Source organism: Macrobrachium rosenbergii, chromosome 12 (genome assembly GCF_040412425.1).
Source record: "Macrobrachium rosenbergii isolate ZJJX-2024 chromosome 12, ASM4041242v1, whole genome shotgun sequence".
Classification (NCBI taxonomy): Eukaryota; Metazoa; Arthropoda; class Malacostraca; order Decapoda; family Palaemonidae; genus Macrobrachium; species Macrobrachium rosenbergii.
The window spans coordinates 25,860,984-25,879,354 of record NC_089752.1 but is presented as its reverse complement, the minus strand read 5'-3'; the positions used below and the strand labels follow the sequence as shown (position 1 = coordinate 25,879,354).

Here is an 18,371-nt window from a genome sequence, read left to right as displayed (position 1 = left end):
CTCTCTTCTGCTCTCCAGTCCCCTGAGCCCCTGGGATGGGCGACAGACGCCATGCTCCAAGACTGGTGGGGCCTGGGTCTGGACGCCTTCCCGCCCTTCAACATCTTGTGACATATACTAATCAAAATGGACAATTTTTCGTCGATGGTGCCTCAGACATAGCATCTCATCTTCTGAGACATATCTTTGACTCAACTAGCGGATGTCTTCCTCTATCTGAGAACCTCTAGAGGGCTGTCCTCTTCCACCATTAAAGATACTGAGCAATGCTTACCTCAGTTTTTAAGCACAGAGGTATGGACTTGTCATCAAACCAGGATCTTAATGACCTCATCAAATTGTTGGACACATTGAAGCAGAAGTCCGATCTGGTTTTGTGGAACCTAGATGTCATGCTTAAATGGCTCATGAGCCCTCTTTTCAAACCCCTCTGTTCTGCTTTCCTCAAGAACCTCACTTAGAAGAGACACTTCCTTGTAGCTCTGGTGACTGCCAAGCATGTGAGTGAAAGTGCATGAAGTCTTGAGTTTTCGCTACCTCTCTCGCCTTCAAGCATAATTTATCCCTTTCGGCCATTCTTCAGTCAACCTTTTGGGGGTGCAAATCGATATTTGCATCTCACTACTTAAAAGAAGTTGAAACAGTGATTGAAAATTGCAGTATCCTCGGGCCATTATCAGTGGCTGGCATGGTGTTGGGGGAAGAAGCATAGGAGAGATTCTCTCTCTCTTCTGCCTCTTTTCCTTGATGGAGGATGTCAAGTTTTTTGGGGAGCCTGGGGATTCCTTGTGCCTGGAGTGCCCACCAGTTCTTTTGGATGGGTAGTGGTTTTGTTTTTTCAATGTAGTGACAGCATTGTCTGGTTCGATTTATTGGTACAGCACCCAGGGAAGGGGCACTTTTGGATGTACGTCTTGTCAACGATCAGGACTATCCACCGTTGCAAGACTCCCACTGATGTAGAGGTGACCCTCAGGTCTACTGCGACACCACTACAGGTTAAAATGAGCACCAACCTGAGGCACTTTTTTCAGGTAAGGAAATGACAAGCATTGTTTCAATGCTAGCCAACCATTCTTTTTAAAAATCATTATCATATTTAATGTTTTGAAATAGAACATGTCTATTCATCCCATCCCCTTTCCATGTGAGATTCAGCTAATAATTACTTGGTAAGTTACTTATATGAAAATGATACTTTTATAATAAAGTTGTTTCATATATACTTAGCAAGCAAGTACAGATTGTTCCAACATGATATACAAACCATCGGTCCTTTACATTAGGAATTGCTTATGGCGAAGCTGGACATGGCCGTTAAACTCTTGAGCAAGGTGGTTAGACAGTAACTACTGTCAGGTAGGCGGGGATACCTGCTTGCCCGCATGTAAACATTCCAGTTTGCTTTCAGCCATCATGCGTTGCAGACATGTTTTCTGATCTCTTTGCCTGACTGTCGTTAAGCTCTTTATTATCCCAGTGGGATCTTTCTGTATTTTTTGTGTTATATTCCAGGTGTTTGATATTTATTAATATACAAACCAATGATATGTGGTAGCCTTGCATGAGCTGTCGTTTCCCTGCATCTGTGTATTTAGAGGGGCATAACTGAGTGGTAATGCTTCTCTTCCAGTAGCCCTTTATTTAGATACTGAAGGCGTTCCCCTGTACGTTCGGAGATATTAGATTGGGATGTAATGTCTTCGCTCCCCTACATTGATCGGGATGTAACAAGTTCGCTTCTCTACTTGGGCTCCCGCCCTCCTTGTACAAGGGCATGACTACTTCCTTTCTACTTGTGCTGAGTGTTGTTTTTGCCGCCTGCGCTTTGGAGAGTTGCATGTGGTGGGGGGAGGTTGTGGGCGTTGTCGGTATGTTTCGCTTCCATGGCTCCCTTGATGGCCTCCTTTCCTTCCTTCTCTCTCCCTGTAGGTTCTTCCTTATCTCTCCTTCGGGAAAGATCTCTCTCCTTCACCCTCTTCGCTCGCTCGTCGGGTGAAGACCGTGAGGGGGGGCGGGGGCCTGTGCGGGCGGTCGGGCAACCTCTTCTCAGTTGCCTCCTCTCACTGCGTAGGGCAGCTCCCCTCGTGGCAAGAGGAGTCTCCCTCTGCTAATCATCTTTGCTTTTTCTTTCAGGTTGACAGTGAGCATCGTAGGCAGCAGTAGTTGGCTGGATATCTCAACTGGGATATCTTTGCATGAAGGAGTCCCAATGTTCATAGTATTGCTTCAGGATTGACCACAGTACCTGATTGGAGTGGCATAGTTCCACATCGGGATCGTTACGACTCTGTTCCCACCGATGTGGATCAATCACTGTCATTGCTGGCCTTCATGTATGATGTGGCATTGCCTCTGGCGTATCTGTGGTCTGCCTGCTCCTGCTGTTTCCTGTGTTATGCTCCTGTTGACTAGGTGACATTTTCTGGTCTCCTGTCACAGCTGTCCTGATCGTTCCTGTCGTTGCTGGTGACGTTCATGCGACGTTCCTGGCCTTTGCTGTAGCTCCTGCCTTCTAAACTGCTTCCGTAGCTCTTGCACCGACTGCCCTGCTTCTCCTGGTGGTCATGTCCTGGGCTGCTTCCATTGTGATCCTGCCTAGCTGGCCTGGAGGTTACAATGTTTCATGTCTACCATCTTGTAGATGTCGGAGTGAAGGTGAAGGAAGTCTCCCTGTGGAAGTAGCTGCCGTCTTCTTTAGCTTATCTTTGATTTCATCTTCTGCTGCCTCTTCCCTTTCTCTCCCGAGGTTCTAGGGGGTCCCGGGAACCGGGTAGACCTCCTTTGGCCACAGGAGAGGAAGGCTGCTTCTTCCTCCCTTGATGTCCTTGGACATCTAGGGACTGCCTCCTTCCGAGGAGACGGTGAGTCTCTTGTTGGCTCTTTCTGACCTTCGGGTTAGGGAACCGATTCGCATACCCCTGGGTTTTGTGTTTCGGGAGACGTGGGCACGCAAACCTTGGTTTGCGCTCCCATTCCCAGTCCTAGAAGTTCCGTCCGGGGCTGCTTCAGGCGCTCGTTCGCAAGCCGCTCCAAGTGCTCGAGATTCTGTAGAATATCAAGTATCCTGATCTGGTCCAGAGAGTACTCTCCCCAGCCCAGTTCGGGAGCAGTGTGAGAGAAAGGGCCGAGGCATCTAGGTGTCTCAGCTCTTCCTGCCAGCACTACAAGCACTCCCCGAGTGCTTACAAGTGCTCAGTCGGGTTCCCAGCCTGTTGTCTCAATCCTATCGGTTCAAACACCAGAAGGAGCAGGGAAGAGTTTTCCTTCGGGAGTCCTGCGGGACTTCTAAGGGACTGACTCTTGTGGGAAGCAAGTTTCTCTCGGAGGCTCTTCCCGCCCTCAGGCGGGAACAGATTCGCATCCTCCTGTGGGGTCTCATGTTTTGGGGGCTGCAAGAGTGCAGCCTCGAGAGACCGCGTCCTCATTGCCAGTCTTAGAAGTCTGCATCTAAGGCTGGATCTGTGCCTGGCTCTTTTTGATTTCTAGGGAAACCGAGAGCAGCCACTCCCAGTTTTTGGTAGTCTTGTAGGTCGCTCAAAATCTATGAATCACAAATGCTCTCCTGGCGAGAGGCACAGGACAAGAGAAAGTGCCGAGACACCCATGTGTCTCAGTGCTGAGATGCCCAGGTGTCTTGATACTGCCCGCCAGCTGCTTGCCGTTGGGCAGGGTTTCATCCATGTTTTGAACGGGGTTCGAGCATGCAGAATAGCAGACAGAATTCCCCTTTAAACCTTCTTCTTGAGGGGCCTCTCGCCTGGAAGGAGCCGAGTTCAGGAATTAGCGTAGTTCATGGCAGACAAGTTCCGCCCCGCAATCGGCTTGCTCAGCTTGCTTCCCTCCCCTCCCCCAGCCCCTGGTTGCATTTGTGAGACTGGGTCGGCTCGGCTTGGTTCACCCCGCTTGCCTCCCAGTCCACCGCTTACCACCCAGTCTGGATTGCGTTCGCGTGATCAGCTCGGTTCATTGCGGCTTGGCTCGGCCCCGCATGGTTTTTCCAAATCGGGTTCATGGCACTGTTCAGGTGAACTTTCTGCTCTTCCCAGGAAAGTACTTTGTCACGGCGCAAGCATCTTCTTCCCCCATGTGGCAATAATGTCCTTCGGTTGATTATTGCTAACAGTCTGCCTCTCCTGCTGGTCTTACTGGCAGGACAGGTAGGGGTACTCTTTCTCCTCACCTGTTCTCTTTTCCTCTCGGTTGTTCCGAGAGGCGCGAGATGGACAGAGAGAGCTCCAACGAATTTGTCTTTCTTCAGAGTTCAGCTGCCTAGTGTGCTTTTGGTGTCGGTCCCCTGATTGCCTCGTAGTACAACCAGGTAGCCGAGGAGGTTTTCTTGGGATCTGTCAAGGTCTCCCTCCAAGGAGAGAGGTACAAGAGTTTCACGCTTCGGAAGCTGCGAGGGTCCTCCTCTTCAAGTTGTGATCGCCCTTGTTTCTCGGAGAACTTCGCACTGATGAATCAGTGCGAGGATCCCCAGGACAGGCCGAGAGTTTCGGGGGCCGCGGCGGTCCTTTTTGCTTATAGAGCGTTCTCCAACCAGATGAATACTTTTCTTTGACAAGGAGTTCATTCAGGTCGAGACACCAAGCTCCTGCCCTGCCTGACAGAGTACTTAAATTCTTGCCTCAGGGTCTTGCCAGCAGGTTGTTCTGACTCTGCTTCACCTTGTAGGGCTCTCTGTCTGCTTCTCCTTGCCGTGAAGGTATTCTCTTCCGCTAACAAGACGCAATGATCATGGAGGACACCTGCTGGTTTCCTCCTGTCAGTCTCCTGATGGATCCACGATCCTTCACTTATAGGCTTTCTCTCCGTGGATACTACCATTCATGGAAAGAACCCTGCCCTCTGGAGACTAGTCCTGTCCCGGGGGGTGAATCTTCCTATACCAGACGGCAATCTGTGGGCAATTCTGGTGCTAAGAAGAAGGACTTTGTCCTAATTCTGATCTCCGGTTTCGTAAGTCCTGAGTTGACTTAACCCTTAAGAACAAACCTTTACTTAGTTCTGCCTTTCTCTTTCAGAGATTTGCAAGATTCTCTGGTAATCAAGGTTCGTACCAGGGCACTTCCTTGTCCTTTGGGCAATGGCCAAGACCTTTGGGTCTTAGTCATCTCAGCTCGACCTCAAGTTCAAGCCAGCCCCCTCAACTCCTAAGAAGTCCCAGGCTTCGGAAGAAAATCGCAGAACACATAGCCTCCTTCTTCCCTTCTGGGAAAGTGCACATAACTGTATCTCTTTCCACCATCTTTTCCATAAGGGAGGAGGGCAGAAGGCAAGAGAGAAAGAAGTATTGACCGGGCAGAAGTTCTCCTACTGCAGATGCCTGGATGAAATGATACTTATCGAGTCTCTGGAGCTGTCAGCGACATTGCCGAGACCTGGGAATGGATTCCTTCAGGGGAAGTATCTATTTTCCCTTTGGTCTCGACAATTCTTTTCATCAAACTTCCATCCCACTTCGTCTTCCTTGCTCCCATTTTAGGAAGTGCTAGCCTGGCTAGAGTTAATCGTCTTGGTATCCTGTCATCTTGCAGAAGCTTCCCCATGGTGGAGAATGAAGGAGGTTTGCTTCCAGTCCTCCATCCTTCTCTCCTCTTCAAAGTATGAGGAAAGAGTTAGACTAATGCTTGATTGAAGGAACCTTCGAATACGCTTGCATACTCTCCTCACATCGTTTGTCTGCTTCTGGATTCACTGGTCAAGGAATAGGCGCACACCTGTAAGACTTTGCCTGGAAGGTGTGTGACCGAGACGATTAGCACCTTCTCATCAACGTCCAGAACTCAAGGCAGCCTTTTGACCTTCCGAGAATTCAGGATGAGTTTTGCGACGCTCAGTGGTTTTGTTGAACAACAAAACCAACTCAGTAGTGGCATACGTTGACAAACAAGAGGGAATAATTTTTTCCTCGTGTTTCATCTCTCGACATTTGCAGGTACTCAAGCATTCTATAGCACACTTGATAGCTCAGTTAGCCAGGTACATTCCCGATAAGGATGTATTGGTAGACGAGCTTGGCCTCGGGTTTGAGTGTTCAGGATGGAACATGCTCTCTACTCTTTTCCTCACGAAGATTCACGAAGAGACTGCGCGACTGAGTGATCCCTACCGTCTTTCTGTTGCCTCCTTGGACAACAAAGTCCGTAGTTTTCTCGCTCCTTCGTACCAGACCCAGGGACCACTACGGTGAGGCATGCTGTCTTTTTGGAAAAAAATCAGTATCTACGTTTTTCCCTCCATATTTGTCTGTTACGCTAGGGGTTCACAAGCATTGCTCACCCTGATTTACAGATAAATGCTGGAAGACTTCACCTTTCGCCAGACCTGATAGCTCTGCTTCCGAGGCATCGAGAAGAGTTCTCCTTGACCTAGCCTCCTGTAGCAGCTACACAAGAAGCGGTTCTTCCGGCAGTACTTCCCTGTTTGTTCAGGACTGGGAAACTTTCCAGCTTTCCTTGCAAGCATAGGCTTTCTCGCCGAGCAGCAACGGATATAGCTGGATATCTCTTGAAGTCCTTTGCAACACTGTCCCAGGGACTGGATCAGTCTTTGCTGGTTGGTGTCATTGACAGAACTTCTTGGGTCAGAGTCGCTCTTCAAGTCTGGACTTCCTTGTCTTCTCCGCTGAGGGTTGCTTCTCTCCGTTTCAGTTGTGAAGAATGTAGGCCCTTGCGGCCTAGTCTTCTATCAGAAGCAGCCTTTTTCTCCTCAGTCGAGATTTAGCTACGGATGAGAAGCTTCTTCGGTTTTGCTGTCCCAGGGAACTTTTCCATGGATGGCATGTGACTTGTTTAGGGTTCCTGTCCTGTGCTCTGCACTTGCCCTTTACAAGAGTCGTCGGACAGAGATGTACCCTCTTAGGATCTCTCATCTCCCTTTGGCCATGGCGTAGAAGATGAAAGAACAGGTGAAGGGGATCAATACCTCGACTCCTTTTCGGATGTCGTAAGTGGACTCCGAATCCATCGGCATCTGTTGTCGGGTTCAAGTCCTTGTTCCCCTCCTCCTTCGACTTTGTATCGATGATCTAGATCAATTGTTACCTTGTCCTATTAGGGAGCTTTGGTACTTTCCGAAAAGCCTCAGCGTTCCTAACCTGGATGTCGTTGACGTTTTTGCTAGTACTATCTCTCCCAAGGAAGAAGTGTTTAAGGACACATCTTTCTCCTGGCTTCATGAAGTGATCGAGAAGGAGTGTACTGGCAGCTAGCGGCGACAATACCGCATTTTCCACCGAGGAGCTCATGAAGTCAATAACTTGATCCATCCCTCACATTCCAGAAGTTTCTGTCAGTCTGGAAGCAAGATGTGGTCTCTTAGACCACACTCTTGTCTTCTTCCTGTGGTCTTGCCCACAGGCCCTTGGAACCTTTTTTCCTTGGTCCTGTGGTGGCTGCTCAACAAGTTGTGTTATCTTACCCGGCTCCTTCAAGACGACTAGTAGCGACTAGTAGCATCTTGCCTGAGGTGTTCATTCTGGAAGTGAGGATACCGAGAGTGACTGGCCTCCTCCTCCTCCTTCCATGTCCTCCTACTTCTCCTCCTTCGGGATGAGACTAGGACTCGAACCAATACTTGCTGGATCTGGCGTCTGATGCGGTAAGACTGCACATCGAACACCTGTTATATTTTTCTTCTAGAATCATAGAAGCAGTTCTGCTCCTTCCTCTAGCTAGGGGAGGAAGGAGAGACTGGCAATAAGGAAAACCCTGTCTCGGGTTTTCCGTACTGCCTTCGATTCTTAGATTCTTCCCGGCCTGTTTCATATGAGTTACGTTTCCTCACTCGTGAAAAGGTCCAGTATTTGACATTTGATCTTGCAGTTCCTACACTCCGATCAGTATTTCAGAGGCACGTACTCCTCCTCGCTCTTTCAACCAGGTGGAGTAGCCCAGGTGTGCAGAACTCCAGTCAGTTCAAGAGACTCACTTAGATTCCTCCCTCCAACCAGTGAGTCTTCCTAATGTAAAGGACCGATGGTTTGTATATCGTGTTGGAACAAATCACAATTTTTAAAAGTAAATTGTATTTTTCCTAACTATAGAAACCTGAGGTCCTTTACATTGCATTTTTATGCCCTCCTCATGCTACCCCTCAATCTGAAGCTGGACTAAAAGGCAAACTGGAATGTTTACATGCAGGCAGGCAGGTATCCCCGCCTACCTGACAGTAGTTACTGCCTAACCACCTTGCCCAAGAGTTTAACCGCTGTGTCCAGCTTCGCTGTAAGTAATTCCTAATGTAAAGGACCTCAGGTTTGTATGGTTAGAAAAATACAATTTACTTTTAAAGATTATGAAATCAGAGCCCTCCCTCCCCCCCTCTTATGGATATATCGGCAAAAAAAAAAAAGAATGAGCTGGCCGGCTATTGTTGTTACCAAGTAGACCTGTGCAGCGGACGGTGCCTGTCACTTACATTATGCAAGGGAAATGCTAATGCAATATTTTGGATTTAGGGTTGCCACGCAAGATAAAATCTATAGCTAGTAATTACTTAGTATATGAAACTTAGTTTTATTATCAAAATATCATTTTTGTTACAAGACAGCATATGTGGTAAAACTAACTTTGGCACAGGGCAGAGTACTGTATATGGTAAAAATATTTTAGTTTTAATTTTCCACTGGATTTGAAAATGATGGGACCATCACAGTGTCACCCATGCTATATTTGTTTCTCACAGCGATCATTTTTTCTTTTTTGTCACCATATCTATGTATTTTTTATGACTGAATAATCACTGTGAACATTAATTACTTCTGACATACATATATTAATTTCACAACGAGACGTATTTTAGTTATATTTCAACTTAAAAGTGTTTTGTATAACAAACAATAACCTTTCCCCATATAAATAAAGTATCTAGAGATTCATTTACGCTAATTAGAAGGAAGAAAAGCGCTCTGAACTGAATTAAATACAGCAAAATAAACACTGCATAAACGATTTCCAAACCAAAACATTGATTGCTGTGACCACAATTTATAATACAAAAGCAATATAAGAGTATATGCAATGTTATTGGATACAGTGAATTAAGGCATAACATTTTAAAAGATGCATATTCCTTATGTTGACGTTTGTTTTAATATGATATTGTAAGATGTATTAGCTCATGAACCTGCTAGCAGCGCTTGCCGCCGCCCATATAAGTGACGCGATCATTGTCACGAGCTATCCATTACTTCCGTCTTCCGCTGTGAGTCAGTTGTACGTGAAGATCTGAAACCATGATGAGTATCATTTCCTGATCCTGCCTAGCATTAGACCCAACATGGCGCAGTGAATGAAGAAACAGGACCTACAGCCATATCCATAGTACAGCATGGCACCACCACGAGACGACCCTCGTTTGCATCCCCAGGGCAGAATTGCAAGGACAGGAAGTTCAGGAACCGGCGCCAGGATATCGCCGGCTTCAATGCTGCAGGCTCAACACGCGGTTACAAAGCCAGCAACAGGCCATCCAGAACCTTCAGGCTGAGATAACAGCGTTGTCACCCGGGGTAGCAATGTCCCCAACCAAGGATCCCTTCATCAGCAGCTCCAGAAAGTGCGAGGCTGAGGTGTCCCCTGCAGCCTTCAGGTCTTGGAAACGGTCAATGGAGTGTTGGTTGCAGCTATGCAAGGTGAAGCTAACGAGGCTGTTCATCACATAAGGCTACATTGTGTCCGATATTGCAACGTGCACTTGATTCTAGATATACCGACGGCGCAGTGGAGTGCCCTCTCTACTGAAGGGGCATTCAATGCAGTTAAGCAATTAGTGATAAAAGCTTCTAATCAAGCAGTGCAGTGGCTAGAGTTTTTTGATTTGGCCCAAGAGCCGTAGTGAGTCCTTTAATGATTTTTTTTATTAAGTGTACGCAAAAAGGCTACCGATTGCATTCACTTGTCCTAATTGTAATCATGATTTATCTGAATATATGCTAATGCGTAAGCTCATGGTAGGCCTAAGTGATAAAGTGCAAAAAGGCACGATTTCAGCCGTGGTAATGATATTCGTGATATCGACTCCTCAGAGTCATGTGTAGTGCGTTTGAGGTCGCCCGTGACGACGCCCCTTCATATTAGGGCATGGCCCTAGCAGCTTCAGAGCAGAGCAGCTGCAAGTGTGTGAGGAAGAACCTAGGTGGCTGCCGCCCTTAATAAATATGACAAGAGTGCCCCTGTGAAAGTACAATCACGCCCCTGTGGTAATTGTGGTATTAAGTCATGCCTCTGGTATTCCTCATGTCCCAAGAAACACGACATGTCACGTGGTGCGGTAAACTGACACCTGAAGAAGTGTTGCAGAGGGCGGAGCGCCAAGAAAACGTCAGTGGTCTGGCAGAGAGCGGACATAGTGAGTGCAGTGACTGCAGTTGTCGAGCAGCAGAGGCAAGGCTATGGAACGGGCAGTCCCCCAACCCACTATTTGTGTTGATGTATGTTTGGGCCAACTCAACTGAGTGGTCCGTGTACGAGCGGAAATGACACTGGTGCCCAGGTTTGTGTTGCTATGGACCCGCTGTTCTTGCACGCTGAACGTGAAACCGGCTCGTTGAGGTTGAAGGAGGGTTGAGACTTTGCCAACCATCTGAACTGTTTAGGGTCGACCTTGTGTACTATAGAATACAAGGGGAGGCACACAACTTTTGCCAGGAAGTGTATTTCGTAAAGTCTTCCATTGACTTTTATCTATCCTTGGACGCTTGCAAGAAACTAGGTCTTGTGCCAGAAACGTTTCAAGCCATGCCCCCTTCTCGGACTCCGCCACACAGCAGCAAGTGCGACCCATACGTCCGTCGAACAACCGATCAACCTGCAAGACCGTCGACCATCCCGTTTCCCCTACTGAGGAGAATATTACCAGATTGGAAGATTGGTTATTAGCCCATTTTTCAAGCACCGACCTTCAACACCGAGAGAGAGCCCCTCCTGGTAATGGAAGGGAAACCCCACCTTATCCACCTATTACCTAATGCAGTTCCTATGCCTGCCACACATCAAGGCCAGTACCCAAGCACTGGGAAAGAGGTGAAAGCCCAGTTGGAGGAGGACATTAAGAGAGGGGGATTAAACGAGCTCCCCTGGGGAGCCCACAGAATGGTGTTCACGTATGGTGGTCATTGGCCAAGAAATCGGGGCAACCAAGACGCATAGAGCATGGCATCAGAAGCTCAATGCAAGTTGTAGGAGGGAGACCCACCATACCCCCACGCCCTTCGATATCATCCAGCATTCTCTGCTCATACAAGACTGTGGCCGACGCCTATTGGGGATTTTCACCAGGTGGAACTGGACAAGGAGAGCATACCTAACTACATTCATCACACCTTGGGGCAGGGTATCAATACCGAAGGGCACCAATGGGGCATTGTTCTGCATCAAACACGATATACACGCTGATTTCGATGATGCCATTGAAGAAGTAACCAGGAAATTCAAGTGTGTGGACGACACACTCCTCTATGATCAAGCGTGAAGGGCCCTTTTGGCATGTGTATGACTTCCTTTTGCAGTCTGTGCATCTAAAGGCATCACCTTAAAACCAGAAAAATTCAGGTTCTGCAAGAAAGAAGTGGAATTCGTTGGGTTTGACGTCGGTTGGGACTCCACAAGCCTTCAGAAGATTGTCTATCCGCCATCAGAAGTTTCGATGCCCCAAAAGCCCACAATATCTGACATTAGGGTCATGGTATGGTTTCGTCAATCGCTGGCCCCTTCCTGACAACAGCGCCTATCATGACCCACTTTAGAGACCTACTGAAGAAGCCCTCAGGCAAACAGGTCTATTGGGATGGAGCACCTTCAGGAGAGGTTTCGTCAAGTGCAAAACACCGTCTGCAAGTTAGCCAAGGATGGCCTCACCTACTACGACAAGCTGCGATTGACTGTTGTGGTCACTGACTGGAGTAAAGAGGGCGTGGGATTCGTCCATCCTCCAGCAATATTGCAGCTGTACATCCGTCGACACCCCCTTCTGCTGTAGAGATGGTTGGAGAATAGCGCTTGTGGCAGTCGTTTCCTCACGCCCGCGAGTCTGGGTATGCAGCTGTGGAGGGGGGAGGCCCTTGCGGTGGCCTGGTGTTTAAAAAGGCGGCTGTTCTTATTGGGCTGCCTGAATCCTTGACAATTGTCACAGATCACCGCCCTTTAGTTAAGTTACTAGGCAATAGAAGTCTCGAGCGATATTACCAACCCCAGACTGTTTAGATTGGAAGGAGAAACATTATTGTATAATTTCCATGTTGAATACCTACCAGGCAAGAGAAATCAGGCTGCTGACTTCCTCTCTCGATTTCCTACCCTGAGGACCGCCAGATAGACAGGATGAGAGCTTCAACGAAGAATTAATGATTGCCATGGTGTCAGCAATCACAGAAAACCCAGGCAGAAAGTGCACCATAGATGAGAAAAATTGTTGAAGAGGCCGCCCTGGACGACCCAGCATATCAGCTACTAGTCGCTCGAGTGACTGCAGGGGACTGAACCCAAGAAATCCCAAGAAATTGCATGTTTGAGGCCCTTCTACGGGCGTTAGGGAACGTTTGTCTACATCTGGCAACCTGGTCACATACTGTTTCAACGACAGCTGCATCCGCCTTGTCATTCCCGGAAGGGCTCCACGCCATCAGGTAGCCGCCAACCTTCATGCTGGACATCAGGCCTTGATGCAATGTTGAGAAGAGCGAGACATTCAGTCCTATTGGCCGGGCATCGAGGCCTCCAGCATCATCGTTCACAGTGTACATCGCGGCGACGCCCACTCACCATCACTGCCTGCCGAAGTCATGAGGATGACCCCTGCCCCAGAGCATCCGTTCAACAGACCGTCATGGACCTGTTTCAGCTTGCAGGACACACACGTACATGGCATACTGCGACAGGCTTACAGGCTGGCTAGAAATAGCCCACTTCCCTAATGGCACCTCATCTGCAAAGGTCATGACTTAAACTTAGGAATTACTTCACTGGTGGGGAGCACCTGAACAATTGCTCTGCAGGACGGCACCAACCTAGTGAGCGAAGAAATGATGGCCTTCTATAGGAGATGGAGAGTTGACATACGCCTATCATCTGCCCACTACCGCCAGTCAAATGGGAGAGCGAGGCCGGTTAAGTCCACAAAGAGGATAATTAGAACAAGTATCAGTGGGACTGGGAGCCTGCGATAACGACAAGGTGTCATTGGCCATGCTACAGTACCTGAACACGCCCTTGAGGGGTATAAATAAAATCTCGGCACAACTGGCAACTGGGAGACAGCTACGCGATGGTGTTCCACCAAGAAACTCAACTATATGGTAGACCGCCACTGAGAAAATCCATTAGAAAAAGAGAACGTCAAGTAGCAAAAAGAAATAAAGAAGATAATTGACAGCGGCACCAATAGGGAAGCTCACGCCCATACAGCCAGGCACACACGCTAGCCGCTCAGGAACCAGATGACTAAGGCCTGGGACAGGCTGGGAATTATAGTCGAGCAACGAGCTCATAGGCAGTACACAGTAAGATTAGATGGCAGGGCGTTCATCGATAAGAAACAGACGACACCTCAAGGTCATTGAACTGCCCGGCCAGTGAGCCAACAGGAGCCACTCCTACCGAAGACCTAAGTGGCTCATAAGCCAAAGTCTTCCCATCAACGCTAAAGGTACGGCCCTCAAGGAGCGAGAGGCCCCTGCCTGGATGAACGGATTATGTATAATTAGCCATGCTTTGATTCTGCATTTTACAAGATGAAAGTGGTTTTTTTTTTTTTTTTTTTTTTTTTTTGCTGAGTTTAAATGTACCTTGAGTTCGTATTTGCTGATGTGATGATTATTTCACTTTATATGTTATTGCCACTGATGTTGAACTCTCTCTCTCTTTCACTCTCTCTACTTTTCCATCATCTTGATGTTACCATTACCGTTATGATTGTGGTTTGCCATACCTGTCTCGAATATTTTTCTTTGAAAGTGTTGGTCATTTAAACTTGTCATATTGTCTGTCTTTGGTGTTGCCAATGTGTTGTCAATGATGATTTGGAAAATATTACCCTCTTCGTAATATTTTGGGAGGGAGATGGGTGATGTATTAGCTCATGAACCTGCTAAGCAGCGCCTCGCGCCCAGCCCATAAGTGACGCCATTGTCACGAGCTATCTGTACTCCGTCTTCCCGCTGTGAGTCAGTTGTAATGAAGATACAAAACCATGATGAGTATCATTTCTGATCCTGCCTAGCATTAGACCCAACAGATATGTGAATAGAGTACAGTATAATGTAGGCTACGCTACTGTATATGTATACAATGTACCGTAGTGTAGGCTAACCTAATTCTTGTTATTCAATTTCTCTTTGCACTGAATTATCAAAAGTCACTTTGTGTGAACCTCCAGAATTAGCTGATATTAATAATTACCGTGTATGTATAGAGTATACTTTATAGTGTAGGCTAGGCTACCATATATGTATACATGGTACCGAATACCCTAGTGTAGGCTAGGCTATGTTCAAGATACTTTTTGGTATTTCTTACGTTTTTTCCAACAAACGATGGGTATTTCTTTTCAACCTAACCCCATCATAAGTAGGATAATACCTGTATAAGCATTTTTAGTTTGTTTTGTGTGTGGTTGAACCATCAAAATAGGCAGTTCTAAGTGTTTTTAGAAGGGTTCCAAGTATTCGCTGGTTTTAGCTATTCGTGGGGGTGTGTGGTACGCATCCCCCCACAAATACGGGATGTTTACTGTAAACATAGTGAAGACCTTCTGCATGTTTGTAAGAAGATAATATAACTATGAAACAGCCATGTCATTGCAGCCACAGCTCTAGTAGGTTACAAGATAGACTGAAGTCAGGATTATCCATAAATGTAGTAACGATTCCCCATCAACTTCTAATGATAACCTCCCCTCTTTGGAATTAGCAGTTACATCTGATCACCAGAAGAGAAAGCATTCGAATGAACCTGATATCTCCTTGGCATCGTGATTTTGGACAGCAAGTTATCAGCCAAGATGCTCGTGCTTTTGAGGGCTTCAGAAGTCTTTCTGTTACTACTGCTTCTTGTAGTAGATTCACCTCAGTTCATCCCTGTTAGTTTTAGATTAAGCTACAGTACTGTTTGATTGTTTGTGTTCTTTGATGATAACAAAAGAGAGGCAGCCCAGGCAATGTAGGAATTTAGGAGGAAGTGTTGTTCCCCAGAGTCTTGGTGACCACACCACCCATTGAGCTTTATGAAACTTTGGTTGCCTCCAACAATTTGGCCATTACCAACTATAGTAGTCACTTATCAGCACCATCAACTCTACTGGTAGAGGAAGTCAAATCACTTGAGGTAGTTGTAAGGCCTAGGAGAGGGTTCTTTAAATTGGATGTGCAGGCATTGATCCTGCTCCTATTGATATTGATGCCTCTTCTGTTGGACTTTGTGGTGAGGAATTGGTATGCGGCAGGGTAAACTTGGGTACGTCAAGCTCCTCCAGTCAGTTTTCAACTCTGGATAGAGACACTGCATTGTTGTCTCAGAGGTCCAGGCATCAGAAGACTCCCTGTAGCAGCCTCTAGGCAGTCTTACTCATCCACTCTTACCATGGAAGCAGCAGCAAGAGGACAGCAGTTGCTATTTCATTTGATGAGAGGTGGCAGTTCATCAGTCAAGTGTTAAGCAAGAGGAGGGATCAGATGAAGTTGCATTCTGCCCATACTTATTGTTGTGGTCTGCAGGATGTGTCTCAGAGGTATAGGAGATCCTGGCAGGAGACTGGAGCTGGATTGTGGGTTGTGGATGTAGTTAATTTGTTCCCAGCTCCCCATTTTGGAGACAGGTTTTCCCTTCAGTTTTAGCCTGTGGACTGTACAGTGGTAACCATAAAATGTTCAGGGCTTTGGACAGCAAGATGAGGCTATTTTAGAAGTAGACAATTAAAGAGGTGCTCACTGGGTCTCCAGACTTATTTATTTGTCTTTCTCTTGCCCCAAAGTTGATAGTCTTTGTCACCTAATATTTGGCTTCATCTAACCCCCTCAGAATAGAGACAACAGAGTTGCTACAACAGTCCGTTATAGAATCTTCAGACCTCCAGGATGCATACTTTTACCCGTCAGACCATCTGTTTTCAAGGAAATACCTTTGCTTTGTGGGCAGGGAAGGTATATCAGTATTGAGCACTGTGCATTGGCCTGGCTAAAGCTTTCCAAGTTTCCACCTTAGGTTTGGCAAGATTAGCAGCCCGTGGCAAATAGGTCTTTACTTCTGGTGAGAAAATTCTTACTTGGTCCCCATTTAAGAGAGCATCATGCTTGGGGATGGACACTGACACCACAACAGCATTAGTTCAGCTTGATATCAGTGGATGGGATTCCTCTGTCTGGTAGTTCTGATGCTAACCCAGGTTCACCAAACGAACTGTTGTGCCATTATTCTTGGCAATCTTTTCTGACTCTGGACTACCTTTGACATCAGACTTTTGGCCTACCTCTTTTTGAAGCATTAGAGGAAATGGCTCTCTGGGACAATCTTTCCTAATCAGGCAGGACATTTTGCAAAACCTGTGGTGAGTTTTTAGAAGATGAGAATGGACAGGTAAGGTTGAGAACTTTCACTGTACAATCAGTAATTGAAGCACATTTAACATTATTGAAAAGAGGACATTGAAACACAGCCTCTTATCACATACTGTATTGATAGAGTGCAGACTCCTGTCACCTGTTCTCATCTATGCATTACATTTTGAGACTATTTCCTTTTGGAATCCTTATTCCTAAGAGCTTTCCAGGAGTCATAAGGACTTAAGAGACAATCTGGAATTTTCTGGTACTTGGTCTCCCACCTAAAATTAGTTTCAGACTCAGTGTGGTTGATGAGCTTGTGATAAACATACTTAAGTGTTGACAGTACCGAGCATATTAGGTAGTGGTTGGTTTGAATGGTTGAGGTCCAGGTTACTCTAGGCTTGCAGGAAATCTTATTTAATGAACAAACACTCTTTGGGAAACACTGTGGTCTTCATTTGAATGCTCAGATTGATTGATGGGTTTGTATGAAAACCATTTTTCTGGTACAAAAACTTGGCATTATGGTAGATGAAGCAGACCAAGGGTTTTACTTGGTTTGCTGTCCCCCTCTGGTTTTTTTGCTATCTCTTAACTGTATGGTTATAATCTTACACTTTTAATCAAGTATAATAACATTAGTAAAAGTAATTGATTTGTAATTTGACTTAGAGCTCTTCTCTCCTCCATTGCCTTGCGATAAAAAGGACCACTGCCAGATTCCTTCAACTACCCCTGTCTTATTGCCCTGTCAGGCATATCATTCCAGTTTATCACCAACTCCTTAATAGTTCTTATCCATGTAAGTCTTGGCCTTCCGAAGGGGTGTCCAAGTAACAGCCCGGCTTAGTCCTTTCAGGTTGTAATTAAGATATATATCCAAGTCTGCACCAACAATCATTCCTCAGTTTTGCCTGAGTACTAAAGCTTTGTGCTCTTCTGCCTTCATTATGAGTAAAAAAATGTTTCATTATCATATGAAGACCCCCTTTCTAAGACAATAACTGGTCTCACCAATGAAATAGTAAATGTAGCTTGATAAGCAAAATTAGTCTATTTAAAGCCTATTTTGCTAAATGTACACATTTGCCCATTATCAGTGTATCATCAAAAAACTAATTTGTGCAGTATGCAAGAAAATGCAGTATTTAGAAATTTGTTATTTTGGTTACAGTACTCCATTTATCTAGTATGTTTATCATTTTATATTAAAACATGTATGATGATATTTTTCATCAGATTTGTAGCTGTTGGATTTTCTTTTCATTACAATTACTGTTTGTTTGTTCCAGTGGCTCACGTTACTTTTTACAAAGAGCAGTCCTTACTTTGTTTCATGAAAGAGAATGAAGTGATAAGCAGCGAAGATTATCGGAATGAAAATTTAAACAGGACTCTGGGGGAAAAACAACGAAAGTGGTTATTGACAAAGTTGAAAGGGTTGAAGGTAATGTTCTGTTTTTTAATAAAAATGTTTTTTTTTAATAACAAATAGCAATGAATCCATTTTTTCTTAGTATGTTGTTATATCCGTTATAAATATCATGTATTCCTTATCTTCTTTCATGTTTTGCAGTTCACTGTCATAGATATAGCAAAAGGCCTTATATGTTCCATATTGAAGATTGTGAACATGATATTGTGCAGTTTTCCAGAATGTATTATATTTGCCTTAAAATCCTTAAAAAAAAAAGACAATTGCATATCACAAAAGCCAGTACATAATTGGTATAATGGATAAAATAACAGACTTGAAGGAAATAGATTCATTGCTATCTGATGCATATACTTAGTTACAATTAAGAGAGTCCCTTGGATAAGGTTACTA

General features: G+C 45.8%; 1 protein-coding gene across 1 annotated transcript in view; it reads left to right on the top strand.

The window, feature by feature from the left end:
• LOC136843977 (protein argonaute-2-like) overlaps positions 1 to 18,371 on the top strand; it is a 564,386-nt gene that overhangs the window by 177,701 nt on the left and 368,314 nt on the right. The window contains exon 6 of the mRNA XM_067112994.1: positions 17,836 to 17,990. Coding sequence (XP_066969095.1) covers positions 17,836 to 17,990 — 155 coding nt within the window. The remainder of the gene's footprint in view (positions 1 to 17,835; positions 17,991 to 18,371) is intronic.